General features: G+C 46.8%; 1 protein-coding gene across 4 annotated transcripts; it reads left to right on the forward strand.

Annotated features, from left to right (window-relative positions):
• Positions 1 to 2,922: 2,922 nt before the first annotated feature.
• On the forward strand, positions 2,923 to 17,512 carry Ppie (peptidylprolyl isomerase E). 4 transcript variants are annotated; one of them, XM_052717362.1, is made up of 10 exons: positions 2,923 to 3,024; positions 3,940 to 4,038; positions 5,889 to 5,932; positions 6,562 to 6,588; positions 7,741 to 7,822; positions 8,273 to 8,373; positions 10,511 to 10,634; positions 13,603 to 13,788; positions 16,849 to 16,991; positions 17,174 to 17,512. In XM_052717362.1, exons 1-10 carry the CDS (start codon positions 2,994 to 2,996, stop codon positions 17,240 to 17,242), a joined length of 906 nt encoding a protein of 301 aa, XP_052573322.1. In that variant the 5' UTR covers positions 2,923 to 2,993; the 3' UTR covers positions 17,243 to 17,512. The 4 variants fall into 4 exon arrangements, with proteins under 4 accessions (XP_052573322.1, XP_052573324.1, XP_052573323.1 ...); XM_052717364.1 differs by having other exon boundaries at positions 2,932 to 3,016; XM_052717363.1 differs by lacking the exon at positions 2,923 to 3,024 and adding an exon at positions 3,031 to 3,372.
• The last annotated feature ends 1 nt before the right edge of the window (position 17,513 follows it).

Genomic DNA, 17,513 nt, shown 5'->3' on the forward strand with positions numbered 1-17,513 from the left:
TTGGTGAAGTCAGCTATGTGCTTAGCTCTAGGGACACAGTGGGTACAGGCCTTGGTGTCAAAGACCTGGATCTAATGGAAGACAGACACCAGACACAGCCCTGACTACAGTTACAGGAGGCTGCCAATCAACTTCTGGACTTCTGGGCCATGGACTCTGTGGGGTCACAGGTGAATGGAGTAAACAGGACCAATGACAAGAACTGGTGTGTACCTTCATGGATAAAGAGGAGGGAACCCAACAAACAAAGGCAGAGACAAGAAACGTGGGTATGTGGTCAGGGGTTGAAAGGCTGGCATAGAGATCAGACTTAACATGGAGCAGGCACAGCTCCCATGTCAGGGGATGTGTGGTTGGCATCAGTGATGTAAGCAGGGAACATGGGATGGTTTAGGTTTATTTTGAAGGAAGATCACCCCAGAAATAGCTCACAGATGTGCTGAAGGGAGAAAGCCACTACTACCAGCTTTCCGTAGTCTGCCGCATTAACATCTTGTTCTCCTGGGCTCCACTCAATCCATCCTAGACAAGTCAGGCTAGTGTCTATAAGTGTAAACGGGGGGGGGGGGGGGGGGGGGAGCAGTTGGAGAGATGTCTAAGTGGTTAAGAGCACTTGCTGCTCTTGAAAAGGACCCAGGTTCAATTCCCAGTACCCAGATGGTGGCTCACAACCATCCATAACTCCAGTTACAGGGGATTTGATGCTCTCTCTTCTGACCTCTGTGGGCACCTGGTACGCACATGGTGCACATACATGTATGCAGGCAAAACATTCATATGTGTAAAATAAATCTTTAAAAAAATATACACATACGTGTAGTCTTCATCCCTCATCCCTCATCTGTTGACAACCACTACAGAAAACCACAACCAATCACTAGGCAGAGTTGGGGAGCCCAGTCCCAACAGATACATCTACAAAATACTCCCACACCCATGGCCCAGGAAACATTGCAGAAGTGGGGTGGGAAGATTGTAAGAGCCAGGGGATCAGGGACTTTGCTCTAGATTGTGTCTCCTAGTAACGTCAGAGGCTATACCCATAAGGTCTCGACATGATCATCCAAAGGAGAGCTGAACAAGGACACCAACGAACACACTAGACTGCACAGGGAAAAGCCCACAAGGCCTTAACCCTACACAAAGAACCACATGCAACTGAGTAAAGCTGGGGCAGGAGAGATGGTCTCCCTCAGGGAAAAGCACATGGATTGGTTGGCCAGTGCCAAATGGTCAGCCCTAAAGTCATACATACAGGGGACATTATATGGACTCAACAGGCTATATTAAGGAATATATGTGTATATACAAATACATATAGGCATGAAATAACAATTGATGAAAAAAAGAGGCCATGAGTTTGAAGGAGAGTGAGAGAGGCATAAGGAGAGTTTGGGGGGGGGGAGAAACTTTGTAATTAAAATTTAATCTCAAAATTGAAAAAGGAAAAAGATTAATGTAAACATGACCATGTAACTTCCGTGTTATAATCCTACTGTAACTTCTCAAAGCTAAGTTTTCCACAGAGCTTGCAGGTCCTGGCATGGTGTGGCCTCTTCCCACCTTTCCTGCCTGATTTTATGCGGTCCATTTCCACCTCACGTGCTCCTGCCTCTCAGTTCAGTTTTTACCTTAAAAGTCTCCTCAAGCCGGGCGGTGGTGGCACACGCCTTTAATCCCAGCACTCAGGAGGCAGAGGCAGGTGGATCTTTATGAGTTCGAAGGCCAGCCTGGGCTACAGAGTGAGTTCCAGGAAAAGGCGCAAAGCTACCCCGAGAAACCCTGTCTCAAAAAAGAAAAAAAAAAAAAAGTCTCCTCAAAGGGCAGTGAGATGGCTCAGCCGGTAAAGACACAGCCGGTAAAAACCTGAGTTGGTGGAAGGAGAAAACCAACTCCATCAAATTGTCCTCTGGCTTTCACATGCATGTGTGTGTCGCTCTATGCACATGTGCACCTGCATTCGCTCCCAGGCACACAAACGCCAAAGTTACATCAGTAAAGTCTAAATGCTCTATCTAAAATGGGTGAGGGTATATAGATCAATGGTAGAGCATTTGCCTAGCAATGGGCTACAGCTCTGGGTTTGATCTCCAGCATCATAATAACTAGTAAAGCCTGGTGTGGTGGCTCACACCGTTAGTCCTAGCACCTGGGAGTCAGATGCAGGCCGATCTCTGTGAGCTGAAGGCTAGCCTGGTCTACATAGTGAGTTCCAGGACAGCCAGGGGTACATAGGGAGATCCTGTCTCAAAATAAATATAAAGTGAAACTAGTTAAATTTCTGTTTGAGTTATCTTGGTGATACATGACCGAAAGCGAGACACTTTAACAAGCAAACAAATGTGGTCTTACTATTTTCTGTTAGTGAGAAAAAATTTAAATATTACTTAATTTAGAACAAGAGTAGTTCTTGTACAAAAGTACAAGAGTAAAACAATAGCAGTTTTCCCAAAGGGTCAGACAGTAAAATATCATGGGCTTTGGGTGGAACAGGTCTCCTTCCCTTGTAACATGAAAGCAGCCAGGAAACAGAGGCACGAATGTCGCTGTAACTAATAAAACTTCGCGATATTGAAATTTTAATTTCACGTAATTTCCATCTGTTATGAAATATTATTGTCTTGATCCTCTCCGCTTCCCGCCCTTTCAAAATGTAAAAATCATTCTTAGCTTCCGAGTTGGCCAGAAACAAGTGGCTGGACAGCCCGGACGGTAGTGTGTTGGTAGTGGGTCATAACCGCCGATAATTCCCCGATGGATCGGACCACGGTTTGTTCCCCGCAGCACCATCAGCGCCGGAGCGTCCAGCTCGTGCGGGGTCACTGACATCACTCAGGTCCGCCCACCACCAGGGGTACCGGATGCCGCAATAGGCGGGAAGGGGCGGAGCCTGCAGCCGCCGCGCCCAGGGACCCACCAGGACCTACGGGAAAGGGCGACGGCAAGGGGGGCGGGCCGAGCGGCGGCTTCCGGCGGAAACTGGAGCGAGCAAGATGGCTACCACCAAGCGTGTGCTGTACGTGGGTGAGCAGGAACGGGAGCTAGGCAGAGTCTGGGAAATGTGAGGAAGGCGGCGAGCAGCCCGGCTCGACGGAGGAGGGCTTGCTGGACCTGAGGGTGTGAGCCGAGATGGAAGGAACCATTCCGGCGACCTTCCTAGTCCACTAAGCGCACAGGAGCCCTGACCAGTGACAGGAATTATGTATGGGCTTCCAAATCCTCCCGCCCATTCGTTTTACAAACATTCAATGTCTGGGTCTGTGCCCTAAAGGAAGGAGTTACCAGACTAGGAAGAAGAAAGTGGGAATTAACCTAAACATCACAGTTTGATAAGCGCTGTAGTAGGGACGAACAGTGATGACAGGAAGTTGGGTGAGTGCAAGCTTTCTGTTGCCGGGGACGCAGAACTTGAGCAGGAGTTAGGCGAGGGGGTCCGAGTATAGGCAAAACTGTTAGCTGCAGCCGAAGCCCAAAGATGTAAATAGCCTGACGCCTGGGGGCAAGGGAGTCATTTTTCAAGAAACCCAGGGAAACAGTGGAAGCGAGGCTCGGGTGAGAGCCCTGTGTACACTACTATTTAAGGAGCTCTCACTTTATCTTGGGACGGTGACGTTTAAGACTTGTCTAAGAGAACTGATGGATTTGTTTCCACTTCCCCCAAAATATTCCTACTGTTTTTTTTGTTTTTGTTTTTGGTTTTTTTTTTTTTTTTGCGGTGGGCGGGGTCAGTTATGAAGCTGTTGTGGAATCTTGGAGATAGATTCGGATCTGTTTGAAAAAAAGGTTGGAGAAAGAACGTAGTGGGGGGGGGCAGTAGAGAGAGAGGTGTTTGTGTAGATGAAGGACTGGATGGAAAGATCCCTCCCCTTTGCTGTTGTGCCAATGCAGCGACTTTTGAGTGTGGAGGACCGGCTCAGAGTGTCCTTGGCTTATTTACAGGTGGGCTGGCAGAAGAGGTGGACGACAAGGTTCTTCATGCGGCTTTCATCCCTTTTGGAGACATCACAGATATTCAGATTCCTCTGGATTATGAAACAGGTGGGTCCTTTGGGTGACTCTGATGTTCATTACCCTCCTAGAGGAAGAGAATTGTAAAAGATTAAAGTCACACAGGCGGTGGTGGCCCATGCCTTTAGTTCCAGGACTCAGGAGGCAGAGGGAGTTGGATCTCTGAGTTCTAGGACAGCCAGGGTTATACAGAGAAACATGGCCTCGAAAACCACCAAAACAAGCAAACAAACAAAAAAGTCACATTCCAACTCTAAATTTGCATTCTTAGAGTGGAGGTATAGCTCAGCAGAATTCTTGCCCAACATGTGAGGCCATGGATTCAGTTCCTAGCACTGACCACACATATACACACATACACACACAGAGAAAGGGTAGTGGGGGCGAATAACAAGATCTTTAAGCTCTCTGAGCCTAGGGAATCTTTTTTTTGCCAGTATTTGATGGGCATGGTGGCACATGTCTGTAATCCCAGTGTTTCAGAGGCTGAGACAGGAGGATAGAGTTTAAGGTTAGTCTGGGCCGCATAGTTAGACACCGTCTGCAAAAAAAAGTTCTATTGACTTTTTCAGGGGTGTTGGGGGAGGGGCGGTTGAGACAGGGTTTCTCTGTGTAGCTCTGGCTGTCCTGGAACTCACTCTGTAGACCAGGCTGGCCTCCACATCCTGAGTGCTGAGTTTAAAGGTGTGCACCACCACCACCACCACCATCACCGGGCTGACTTTCTAATGGACTGTGTAACTAAGTTGACATTGTTGTGTGTGGGCTCTCTATTTAAGTCAGAATTTGTCTGGGGGTAAAGACTGAATATCCATACCAGATTTTAGGATTTATGCTTTATGTGTAGTTGATGGATCAAATTTTATATTTAGTTGGTGACTTTTTGCTTGTTTTAGTTTTGTTTTGTTTCTGTTTCAAAACGATCTCACTGTTGTCCAGGCTGGCCTCTTAACTGATGATCCTCCTGCCTTAGCTTCCCAAGAAGTTGGCATTACAAATACATACTGTGGCACTTGGATTCAAATTGTGTATTTGAATAAATAGTTGATAACATAGTAACTTACCTTCCCAGTTGTACTGCGTGAAGGTTAAGGTTTATGTTTGACTTTCATAAATGAATAGAATGCCCTTAAGAATTTTTTTCTTTATTTCTGTGTGGTAAAGCTGAGGACAGTTTGCGGGAATTGGTTCTTCTACCATGTAGATCCTGAGATTGAACTCAGGTTATAACCTCAGGCTTGGTGGCAAGCTCCATTACCCACTGAGCCATCTTGCCCGCCCTAACGCTCATTTTAAAGATTAAAAATAAAATTCGGAGCCAGGTGGTGGTGATGGCACATGCCTTTAATCTCAGCACTCAGGAGGCAGAGGCATGGGGATCCCTTAAGAGTTCAAGGCCAGCCTGGTCTATAATGTGAGTTCTGGGATAGCCAGGACTACACAGAGAAACCCTGTTTTTTTTTAAAAATCAGTTCAGGGCTGGAGGGATGGCTCAGTGGTAAGAGCACTGGCTGTTCTTCCAGAAGATAGATTCAAGATTAAATTCCCAGCACCCACCCTGTGGCTCTCAGCCATCTGTAACTCCCGTCTATGAGATCCAGTGCCCTCTTCTGGCCTCCTCAGGTACACCATGGTTTTTAGACATGCATGTAGGCAAAACACCCATACACATACAAATTTACAATTATTTAGCTTTGTCCATAGAAGATGTTTATCATTGCTTCCAATATTATTTAAAAGAGATCAAAGAATGAGATTCCTTCTCTCTAGATAGTGACTGGGCAGGATTTCTGGTGTCTGGACATGGCGTGTGACTGATCTTTTTCCTTCCATTGCCTCACATGGTAATGACTTGTTCTTGTGTCTTTTCCTTTTTGCAGAAAAGCACCGAGGATTTGCTTTTGTTGAATTTGAGTTGGCAGAGGTAAGACTTCGGTGCTCTCCTGGTTTAGTCTTTGGTTCCTACAGAGCAGCAGTTCTTAACCTGTGGGTCATGACCCCTTTGGGGTCACATATCAGATATTTACATTACGATTCATAACAGTAACAAACTTACTTTTATGAAGTAGCAACGAAATAATTTTATGGTTGGGGGTCACAACAGGAGGAACTGTATAAAGGGTTATAGCATTAGGGAGGTTGAGAACCAGTGCTGTAGAGGAAGCTGTTTCCCATTTACTTAGGTTTTGGGTCTTAGGCTGATGCTTTGGGAAGTGCTGTTTGAAGGAAACCTTCCTATCAGACTGTGACCTGTCGGTCGCAGCTCAGACTGACGGTCAGACGCTGCTTGTCTTGCTCCGCAGAGCTCTTACAGCTCTGTTTGTTGAGCATTCCTGCCTGGCAGTGCTGGTGTTTGTCTCTTATGCCTTCAGCTAGAAGCAGATCGTGGCACTACAAGCTTGAAAATTGCCCAGGAAGTGTTGTTAGTCACACACACAAACTAGGCAGGAAGTGCAGAGGTGACTTTTTCATGTTTATTTTGCTACCAAGTGTGCATTTAGACACACGTATTCAGATAGAAGCCTAAACTTACACCTTGCGTTTTCTTGGCAGGATGCTGCAGCAGCTATTGACAACATGGTATGGCTGGGAATCCTGATTCTCACTGAAGTTGCCTTTTGCTGGTACAGGGGGCCTTGTTCAAATACTGGTATTCTGAATCTCTGAAGTGTCAGGGTTGGGTGGGGTGGTAAAAGTTGCCATCAAGTAAAAATACTCACTGTGAACTGATCGCTGGTAAAACTAGTTCCTGCTCAGACACCTCCCCACTTAACAGTGTACTTCCTGCTCATCCTTCTTGGCTGGTCTCACTGGCCACCCATATGATGGTGAATGGTGAACCCAGTGCCAACTGATTGCTCACTGAAACTGCATATTTGCAGAGGGAAAGGTTTTGTGAAATGTAAGATGAGTTAACAATTGAAAAGAGAAATTCAGTAACTGAAGGCTATGCTACTGATGCAGATGATTGGAAAAGTCCTTGGACATGACGACATTCTTAAGATTTGTGGCTGGCCTAAGACACTTCTGTGTCATTTTATATCAGATATGAAGTGCAAAAATATTGTACTGTTGTTAGAATTTTGCTGAAAACAAAAGTCTTTAAAACTAATCATCTCTGAGCACATGTTTCCATTATAAATGGGTACGTGATTGATTCTGATATTAACTGGAAGAAATTTAAGTTTTTCCCATGAGATTTTCACTGCTGCCTTAAGGTTCACATTGAGTGGCCTTTCCCAGTGCCACTTTGAAGTTCTTTTTTCATTGTTCTCTACTCCCCATTCTCCATATATACTATCTCAAAGATGATCTTGCTTTTAAAGGTGGACTCGGGGTCTGCCTGCATTTATCCTTGTCACTTGAGTCCCTGGAGCTCAGAATTCTTCTCAGCAGTGCAGGTCTTCACAGGTATTAAATATTTGCAGCTAGCCAGCTGGTGGCACATGTCTTTAATCCTAGTGCTTGGGAGGCAGAGGCAGGAGGATCTCTGAATTTGAGGACAGCCTGGGCTGCACAGAGAAACCCCATCTCAACCAAAAAAAAAAAAAGTTTGCAGCAGCTCCAGGGGGCAGTTTCCTCTAATTTCTTTCCTTGGTACTGTCTGGTGAGGGCATAGCTGAGGGATCCTGATTAAAGGAAGAGACTGATCACCAGGTGTCAGAAGTAAGTGAAAAGCTGCTGGAGATTTTAATCTGACAGTTTAGGCAACTGGATTTACAATCTTTTCAGAATGAATCTGAGCTCTTTGGACGGACTATTCGTGTCAATTTGGCCAAACCAATGAGAATTAAAGAGGGCTCATCCAGACCAGGTGAGTGGGGTACCTTTTGGGGTGCTCGTTGGGTGCTGTGGTTTGGCCTCCTTTATGTGCATGCTCAGTACTGCTTCTGGTGGACAGGAGTGGAGGGGGGTCAAGAGGGTGGTTCACACTGGTGAAGGGTATATGTTACCTTTATTGGCAAACAACAGAAAAGCCAAAGTAATTGTTCCTCTTGAGAGAACGCTGCCTGGTTTCTCATCTCCTAATGGTACTCCATTCCTGAGAAGGGCTGAAGCCAGCAAAGCTCATCTTTGCCTTTGGCACAGCTTTTCCCCTTGGTCCTACTAAGCGCTGGACCTCTGGGGAGTCCCAGTGGGAGCTTGGTCTAGAGCATCTCAAAGGGGACTTCTCTGGCCAAGAGGACCACAGAGATGACCAAAGCATCTGCCTGGCAGTTGAGGGACAGTCTGACTTTTCACTGTGTGTGTCTTTTCCTTCCAGTTTGGTCAGATGACGACTGGTTGAAGAAGTTTTCTGGGAAGACTCTTGAAGAGAATAAAGAAGAGGAAGGACCCGAGCCTCCCAAAGCAGAAACCCAAGAGGTGAGATGGAAGGTGGCGCCTCCCCAGAAGACAGGCTGTGCTTCCCATCGTTATGGGGACTTGGAGATGTGTGTATTTACAGAAGTGCAGAGGGTGGATGGTGAGTTTAGGACTTGGTGAAGGTGGTGCTGGGGGAAGGAAAGGGCACAGCTTTGGGGATCATGTTGTGCTCCCCTACACCCTGCCAGGCAGCCCTCTCGTGCTGAGGGCCTTGGCCTCATACAGAGGTGACAGGACAGGTAGTTTTCCCCTTTAGCATGTGTGTGGTTTCTGGGTTTGCCTAAGGCAGTTCTGCCCTGGCACATTTCCCAGTTCTCAGCACACCTCCATGACCAGTGCTGCAGGACTTCACTGTTGTTCGGATCTTAGATGTCTTTTAATAAAAAATCCAGAGCCACAGATCAGGGTGAAAGCTGAAAGATCAGAGAAGCAGAACAGCCAGCCACTAGTTCTTACCTCTACGAAATCCCCAGTCTAAAGAGAGAGAGTTCCTGTTTCCTCATGTCTTATATATACCTTTCTCTGCCCTGCCATATTAATTCCTGGGATTAAAGGCGTGTGTGCTTCCCAAGCAAAGGCGTGAGATCTCAAGTGTTGGATTAAAGGTGTATGTCTATGTCTAATCTAGTGGCTAGCTCTGTCCTCTGATCCTCAGGCAAGTTTATTAGGGTACACAATTTATCACCACACTTCACTTCCTCTATGTACCCTATGAGGTTGACATTCTTCTATGCTTTGTTCATGGCACATGGCTTTTCTGTCCTTTTTCAGCTGCAGCAGGAGCAGTCATTCTTGGCTCTCTGAAGCCCTCCTGTGCTGCACCGTTGATTCTGATGGTCTGTTTCTAACATCAGACTTGAGTTGTTTCCAGCTGCTCATAGGGGCTACTTACAGTAGCCCGCTTAGGGGTGTCCCCAGGTGTTCCTAGTCCCTTCTTTATGGTAGAACCAGCATCCTCACACTCTTCAGGTGTTTCTCTGAAGCCTCCCTTGACAGCCTCTCTTTGTACTGCAGCCCCTGTTTAAGCTCAAGTCCCTGGTTTGGAAATTTCCACTGTTTCTGATCACAGTCTTGCTCTCCTCTAGTGTTTTCCCAAAGAAGCTAGAATAATCTTCCTGGAGTACAGATCCTGTTCTTTCCTCTCTTGCTCAGAACTTTGCACTTCCCCTGTCATGTGTCTCAGGACACAGGAGCTCCCAGGTCTCCATCCTGCCCATCTTGCAGGTGTCATTTTCTGCTGCTCTGTAGTACAGTCCCCGCCTGACACTTAGTAAAATAGAGTCACCGTGCACACACTTGCTTTTGCACATATTACTCCTGTGCCCATTGTCTTTTCTGGGCAGTACAGTTGATAAGCTGGGGTCTTGTACTGTGGGGTGGAATAATGGACTAAGAGCGTGAACTTGAGGGGAAAAGGTGGCTTGTTTTTCAGTTCCTACTCATCACGTACTACCTTTGTGACTTGGTGCAAGTTATACAGCAAGTACTGTATTGTTGTTGCTGCTGTGGTATTGCTAGTACCAACGTAACCAGCATAGCCAGAGCCTCTGCATCTGCATGATGCTTTGACATTCAATCAGCTGAACCAAACAAATGTGATGTTTGTGTTCCATGTTCTGCCTTCCTCTGCATGGTCTCCTCTGCTTCAGTACACAGCAGGCCTCAGCCTCTTGTCCTTTGACACTCCAATCCGAAGGGTTCCCCTGTGCTTCCAAGGTGAACCTGTGACAGTGATGATTGGGCATGGAGGAAAGAAGTGTTGGTGCATGAGTGTGTCCACTACTGTAGTGAGGTTTATGACTTGACTGAGGCACTGAAGATGAGGAGGGTTGAGTGTTCTGACCCTGCTAGCTGCGGGACATGGAGATGTGAGCTGGCATGTCTGATGGTGAGCATGGAGAGAGATGCCTCCAGGTGGGGGCCCCGTTTTAGAGTGCTGAGTGGGGTTTCCTGTCATTGGCTGTCCAGTTGGGTGCTGTGGCCGTAGTTCCTGCCTCTTGCGGCCCTGTCAGGGCCCACGACCTTCCCTGTCAGCTCCTGTCTTGAGGCTGGTCCCTGGTTGTGGTGCTGGGTTCCATTCCTCGTGTGCCCGCGTAGGGAGCACTAGCATCCTAAGTAGTGTTTTCTCCTGACCTAGGGAGAGCCCACGACAAAAAAAGCGCGGTCAAATCCTCAGGTGTACATGGACATCAAGATAGGGAACAAGCCCGCCGGCCGCATCCAGATGCTCCTGCGTTCTGATGTTGTGCCCATGACAGCAGGTAAGCAGACCCCTGTGGTCAAGTTGGCAGCAAGCCTTCCCAAGGCTCTCCCCGCCTCAGCTCTTAGACCCTTGGCGTTGCTTCTGACCTGACTAAATTAATTCGTGGCATCTAAGGTCCTAGGATCTAATAACAGATCAGAGCTGACATTGAAGCTTCATAAGTGTTGATTTATTATTATTAATAATAGAGAAGTTTTTAAAAAATAGCACAAATAATATATTATTACAAATACATTGTAAATAATATATTCATTGTTTAAAAGAAACGATCACACACACTCATATATCCCAACAGTAGTACATCCAGCTCTATGCTTTAGAAGTAACTAGTACTAATTTCCTGTTTATTAAAATATTGACTATTTTTAATGTAAATTTTACTATTTACACATACAGTTTAAGGAGTTATTATCACAGAGGTTGGTTTGACAAGTCGTTAGTCCCTGTAATAGGGACCAGTAAACCCCGTCCCCGCTCTGCCATCTGCACCGTTTGCTCTTCCTCAGAGGCAGCCGGTCTCATTTCTTAGCTCATTATTTTGGTTTTGACTTCCATATTGGAAGATAATAGCTATATATTCACTCCTTCCATCCCTCCCTCCCTCCATCCCTCTGTCTCTCTCTCTCTTTCCCCCCTTTTTTTTTTAACATATATATGTTTTCATTCAAGGCATTATCGTTTGATTTACTGCCCTAGAAAAGGAATTAGTCTTTTCCCCCTTCCACAACCCCTTATCTGTCTTGGCTGGCATGTCTGAGGGTGAGCATGGGGAGATATGCCTACGGGTGGGGCCTGTTCTCTAGTGCTGTGAGTTACTGTAAGCCTGTCTAGGCAGCTCCAAGGAATCTGATGCCTCTTCTGGCTCCCACTTTCACATGCACATGCTCACATGCAGACACATTACATGAAGGTGGTTTTTAAAAAAGAATCTTAGAAGCTGGACGGTGGTGGCGCACGCCTTTAATCCCAGCACTCAGGAGGCAGAGCTAGGCGGATCTCTGTGAGTTCGAGGCCAGCCTGGTCTATAGATCGAGATCCAGGACAGGCACCAAAACTCCACAGAGAGACCCTGTCTCGGGGGCTGGGGGGTGGGGAGAGAAGAACCTTAGAAAGAAATTACTGTGGCTGGGTGTGGTGGGGCATACCCCTTTAATCCCAGCATTTGGGAGGCGGAGGTAGGCAAATCCCTTGAGTTCCAGGCCAGCCTGGTCTACATAGAGTTTCAGAATAGCCAGAGCTACATAGTGAGACCCTGTCAAAAACAAATGATTGTGTGTGTGTGTGTGTGTGCGCGCGCGCACGCGCGCGCCTGTGCATGTGCATGACACATACGGAGGTTAGAAGACAACTTGCAGAGTTCCAGGAAAGACATGAACAGAGTAGAGTAGGTAGTTACTTACAGGAGCAGAAATTGACCCAAAGTCAGCTGCATCACCAAATGCCCAAAATGGCTCGTGAAAGCTAGGAACCTGGTGCTAACTGCACAACTTCAGGCAATTTGACAGGTTAGAGTGATTTTTCAGGCAGCTCTGTGTTTTGAGATGACTATAGACAGCTCCATTTGTTAACAGTGCCTCTCAGCAATCTTTCCTGCTTAGGGAAGAGAGGATCCTATTGAATCTGGTCAGTTTCAGGGACTTCCTGAATTGACAACGAGCCTTAGAACAAACATCCTAAGCTTTCCTTAAACCTGGAAAGCTGTATCCCGGAGGAAAGTACCACTGTCCTTCTAACTCCACATAGATTCTGTGGGTCAGACTCAGGTCTCCAGGCTTGCACAGTAAGTGCTTGCAGCCTTACTTTTTGAGCTGTCTTACTGGCCCTGGATTCCACCTTCTCTGCCCCCTTTTCTTTAAAAAAGAAATCACTGCATGGGGCTAGAGAGATGGCTTAGTGGTTAAGGGCATTGGCAGTTCTTCCAGAGGTCCTGAGTTCAGTTCCCAGCAACCACATGTTGGCTCGTGGTCATCTATAATGGGATCTTCTGGCATGCAGGTGTATATGCAGATAAAGCACCATATACATAAAATAAATAAATCTTTAAAAAAAAATCAGGTTGGAGAGATAGCTCATCAGTTAAGAGCACTGGCTGCTCTCTAAAGGACCCAGGTTTGATTCCCAGCACCCACACGACAACTCACAACTGTCTGTAATGCCTGTTCCAGGGGATCTGACACCCTCACAGATGTACATGCAGCAAAATACAAATGTACATAAAATACAAATAAATTGAAAAAAAAAAACCCACTTCATTATCACTTTAGTATAGTTTGAGAATACAGCATAGATAGAACGCACAAATTCTGTCCTATTTAATCAAGGTGGCATGTGGTTATTTAGTAAATCAGTATCGTAACAGCTTATAAGGAGGATAAGAGGAGAATACAATTAGCCCCCTCTATCCGTGGGATCCACATCTCTGAATTGAACCCACCATAGCAGAAACATGTGACGGACCAGTCAGATGGCTCAGCAGGTTCAAGTACCCGCTGCCAAGTCTGACACCTGAGTTCAAGGCCAGGACCCACATGATAGAAGGAGAGAGCCAAACCCTGTGAGTTGTCCTCAGACCTTTGCACACATGTACACATGAACGCACATACACAATAATGAATGTAATACAAATTTCTACATCTACTTGAGGGGAACATTGCATCTCTACTAAGCATGCTTGTATTGTCCCCCATTATATGCCCTAGATAATATAGTATAGCAACCATTTATGGAGCTTTTATATTGTGTTGTGTATCCTAGATAATATAGAGATGGTAGAATAGAGAATCCAGAAGAGTCCTGGGAATCATCCCCATGTGCATACCCAGGAGCAGCTGTGCAAAACTAAACAAGAAAAACATGTTTTATTTTCCCCCTTTCATACCCCCTCATCTTTCTGGGTAGTTACTTTAATTTTGATCAGGAAGATACATTGTCTTCAACTTCAACATCGTTTCCTTTCTCAACACCAGAGAATTTCCGTTGCCTGTGCACCCATGAAAAGGGCTTTGGCTTCAAGGGAAGTAGCTTCCACCGCATCATCCCGCAGTTCATGTGCCAGGGTGGTGACTTCACAAACCACAATGGCACTGGGGGCAAGTCCATCTATGGGAAGAAGTTCGATGATGAAAACTTCATTCTCAAACACACAGGAGCAGGTAAGCACTAATTCTGGTGTGGTGAGTAAGGCGTGGCCAGGGCAGACTGACTGCCACAAGTGGTCGGCCAGCCTTGAAGAAACAGATGCTGGGGTGAGCTGCTTGCCTCCAGCCTTGTGCTCTTCATGTCCCTCCTTCATTCCACAAGCTGGTGTTCCCTGCTAGCCTAGAGTCTGGTTATCTTTGCAGGTTCCCTGTGCCCTCAACCTCTGCATCCCTTTATGCCCCCAGTCCCAGTCAGAGATCCCAGGCCCATGCCTGTTGTCTTCTGAGACCTCCATATTGATCTGAGGTCTTGCCTCCTGCCTACCACAGGTGCCTGCTCTGACTTCCCTCCTTGTACAGAGACTGACCATCCCTCCTTATGAGGGAGTCTGTCCCTCTGCCCTGCTTAGGAAGTTGGCATCTTCTGCTGGTTCCCTTTGACCTATATAATGTGTTTCTCCTGCTTAGCAGTTTGGTCCATCGGTGTCCAGGCATGCGATCTCAATCCTTAAAGTAAATTATCTTTGGACTCTTGTTCCTCTCACCGGCTGTCATCTTGACTCTAGTCCACTTTTAAGCAAAGCTTTTAGAAAAAATGAATAGACTCACTGCCTTTTTACTCTCTCGAAGTCCTTATGGGGCTGGAGAGATGGCTCAGAGGTTAAGAGCACTGACTGCCCTTCTGGAGGTCATGAGTTCAATTCCCAGCACCCACATGGTGGCTCACAACCATCTGTAATGAGATCTGGTGCCCTCTTCTGTGTACATAATAAATAAATATTAAAAAAAGAAAAAAGAAAAAGTCCTTCTGTCTAGACTTTTAGCCCCAGTTGGCCACTCAGACCTTTCTTGCTAAAGATGCCAACCATCTTTCTTGGCAGCAGCCAGTTTTCTGCCTCACCTTAGTCCATCTCCAGCAGTATCCTGTACTGTTGGCCCTGTGCTCCTGTTTCTCACCTTGCTCTGGTGGTCGGCTCCTCCATCTTCCAGTTGCTTTGCCCGCCACGCTACTTTCTTGACTTGCTGTTTCCCGCCTTGATTCCTAAGCATGGCAGTGGCTCAGAGATGAGTTGATTTCTCCATAGAAACCTGTTCACTGTGCCTTTGTTTTCTTCCTGCAAGTTTGTGCTAGACTGAAGTATGGGGGCAATACTTCTGCCTACATTATCTTAAAAGTAAGAATGTTGTAATAGGTGCAGTTACACCAGAGGACACAAGAGTTATTCCGCTGTGTGCCACACTCAGATGCAGCAGTTAGAAATAGGGAGATGTATCTGCTGGTGATTTGAACACCACAGACAGTGTTGCTGGTGCTGACTCTATTTTGTGAAATGATGAATGAGATTGCATTGATTTATATTGTAGTTGTAATTCCTGGGTTGTTTCTTTGTCTTTGTTTGATCTTAATTTTGTTTTTGAGACTCGGTCTCACACTATGTACCCCTGGTTGACCTTGGTGGAACTTGACATATAGACCAGATTAGCCTGGAAATCAGAGATCCACCTGCTCCAGGCTCCCAAGTCCCGGGATTAAAGGCATGTGCCACTATACCTGGCTTGGTTTTTGTGTTTTGAGACAGGGTCTTAGTGTGTAGCTCAACCTAGCACTGAACTCTGGATCCTCCTGAGTACTCTGCCTCCTGAGTGCTAGGTTTATAGGCATGCACTGTCACATCCAGTTCCCTAGAAGATTCCATTTTGGGGGGAAAGCCCTTAAGACTTAGAGTTTATGTAACTATAACAGACTTAGTTCTTAAGGGACTAGAGAGAGAGAGATGGTTCAGTGGTTAAGAGCACTGGATGCTCTTGGAGAGGACCTCAGACTTCACAGATTAAAATAGTTTTTCCCCCAACTCCCTTCATGTCCCCCTGTTTTAGTAGATGATACACTGTCTACTTGTACCTGGTCAAGAATTAGGGCTCAGGGGCTGAAGAGATGACTCAGTGGTTAAGAGCACTGGCTGCTTTTCTAGAGGACCCAGGTTTGATTCCCAGCACCCACATGGTAACTCAAAACTATCTGTAAGTCCAGTCTCAGGGGAGTCTCTTATGGCCTCCTCTGGTACCAGGCACACATGTGGGCCACAGACAAGCATGCAGGCACATAAACATAATTAAGAAAGAGAGAGAGAGAGAGAGAGAGAGAGAGAGAGAGAGAGAGAGAGAGAGAGAGAAAGAAAGAAAGAAAGAAAGAAAGAAAGAAAGAAAGAAAGAAAGAAAAAGAAAGAAAGAAAGAAAGAAAGAAATGAATGATGGTGCACGCCTTTAATCTCAGCATTGGGCGACAGAGGCAGGCAGATCTGTGAGTTCGAGGCCAGCCTGGTCTACAGAGTGAGTTCCAGAACAGGCTACTGAGAAACTTGTCTCGAAAAAAGAATTAGGGCTCATCTTGGATTCATCTCCCCTGTCAGCCATAGCTGTTGCCTGTCTCCAGCTCCTGTCCTGGCCCAGCTTCCCTCCTCCCCCACGTGATTGCCTTAACCTCTCTTCCCAGCACAGATATCCCTGCATCTTAGTTGTCACAGCACAGCATCCTTAAACACATGTACATATTTATCACTTGTGTGGGTTTGTGTGTGCTGTGCATGTGTTTGAGTGCCAGTGCATGTACTGCAGTTGGTGTGTGGAGACCAGAGGACAGCCTTCAGGAGACCGTCCCTTTTACTGTAGGTTCTGGGGATGAAGAGATGAACTTGATTGTCTGGCTTCTACAGCAAGCACTTTCTCTGCAGAACCGTCTCCCCAGCCCATACAATTCCATTTAAATGAATGGGCCTGGTTACACAGTAAATAGCAAGTCATTGTTACAAATGAAAAGAACATGAACAAAATGAAACAGCCCACTGGTCCTTTTTCTATGGTGAGGAAAGATGAGGTGATACATCTCAGGGTCCCTGTCCTGGAGTCTGAGCCAGCATGCAGAAGCACTGTCAACAGTCAGCATAGGCATGTGTCATGGGTTCAGGTCCCTGTCTTGGAGCCTGAGCCAGTATACAGAAGCACTGTCAATAGTCAGCACTGGTGTGCACCATGGCTGGAAACTGGAGGGAGCTGAGGAGTCTTATTTTCTCCCAGGCCTTCTCTCCATGGCCAATTCTGGCCCAAATACCAATGGCTCCCAGTTCTTCCTGACCTGTGATAAGACGGATTGGCTGGATGGCAAACATGTGGTGTTTGGGGAGATCACTGAAGGCCTGGATGTCTTACGGCAGATTGAGGTAGGTAGTTAGAAATGGCTTCCTGCCTGGACCTGGAATGGGCTTCCCAGTGGGCGAACTGGAGGGGGTTCTCTGTGGCTGTGGAAGGGGGCATTTGGAAGAGGTCCCTGTTGGGGAGAGGGTGATTGCTGAGCAGCTCTCAGCCCTGTGCCTCTCCTGATTTCTCCATTCTGCCCACCAAGGCTCAGGGCAGCAAGGATGGGAAGCCAAAGCAGAAGGTGATCATCGCTGACTGTGGAGAGTATATGTGACCTTCGCTCGGCTCCCACCTCTGGAAGACAAGGACGGAGCTCTGGCCTCTGGGGCCCTGGTGCTGACTGGGTCCTGTGAAGCAGTTGTGTGTGGCCCAAGCCCTTCTTTGGGGTTACCTTCCTTAGCAGCAGCTCCTCTGCAGTGCCCAGGCTCTCTCTTTGGACGTGGCTGGGCCTTAAAGCCAGCATAGGCAGTGTGCTGCTGTCTGTCCTGGGCCGGCTCTAGCCACTGGGTGGCTTTGCTGAAATAAACTGGTTTTTTGTACTGTGC

The sequence above is a fragment of the Peromyscus californicus genome, unplaced genomic scaffold, assembly GCF_007827085.1.
Source record: "Peromyscus californicus insignis strain IS unplaced genomic scaffold, ASM782708v3 Scaffold_5__1_contigs__length_169319896, whole genome shotgun sequence".
Classification (NCBI taxonomy): Eukaryota; Metazoa; Chordata; class Mammalia; order Rodentia; family Cricetidae; genus Peromyscus; species Peromyscus californicus.

Bases quoted from the DNA above. Each gene is read 5' to 3' on its own strand.
- Ppie (XM_052717362.1), top strand. From the start codon at position 2,994: ATGGCTACCACCAAGCGTGTGCTGTACGTGG. The intron at 4,039-5,888 runs GTGGGTCCTTTG...TCCTTTTTGCAG, and splicing joins TCCTCTGGATTATGAAACAG to AAAAGCACCGAGGATTTGCT. The intron at 6,589-7,740 runs GTATGGCTGGGA...CAATCTTTTCAG, and splicing joins CAGCAGCTATTGACAACATG to AATGAATCTGAGCTCTTTGG.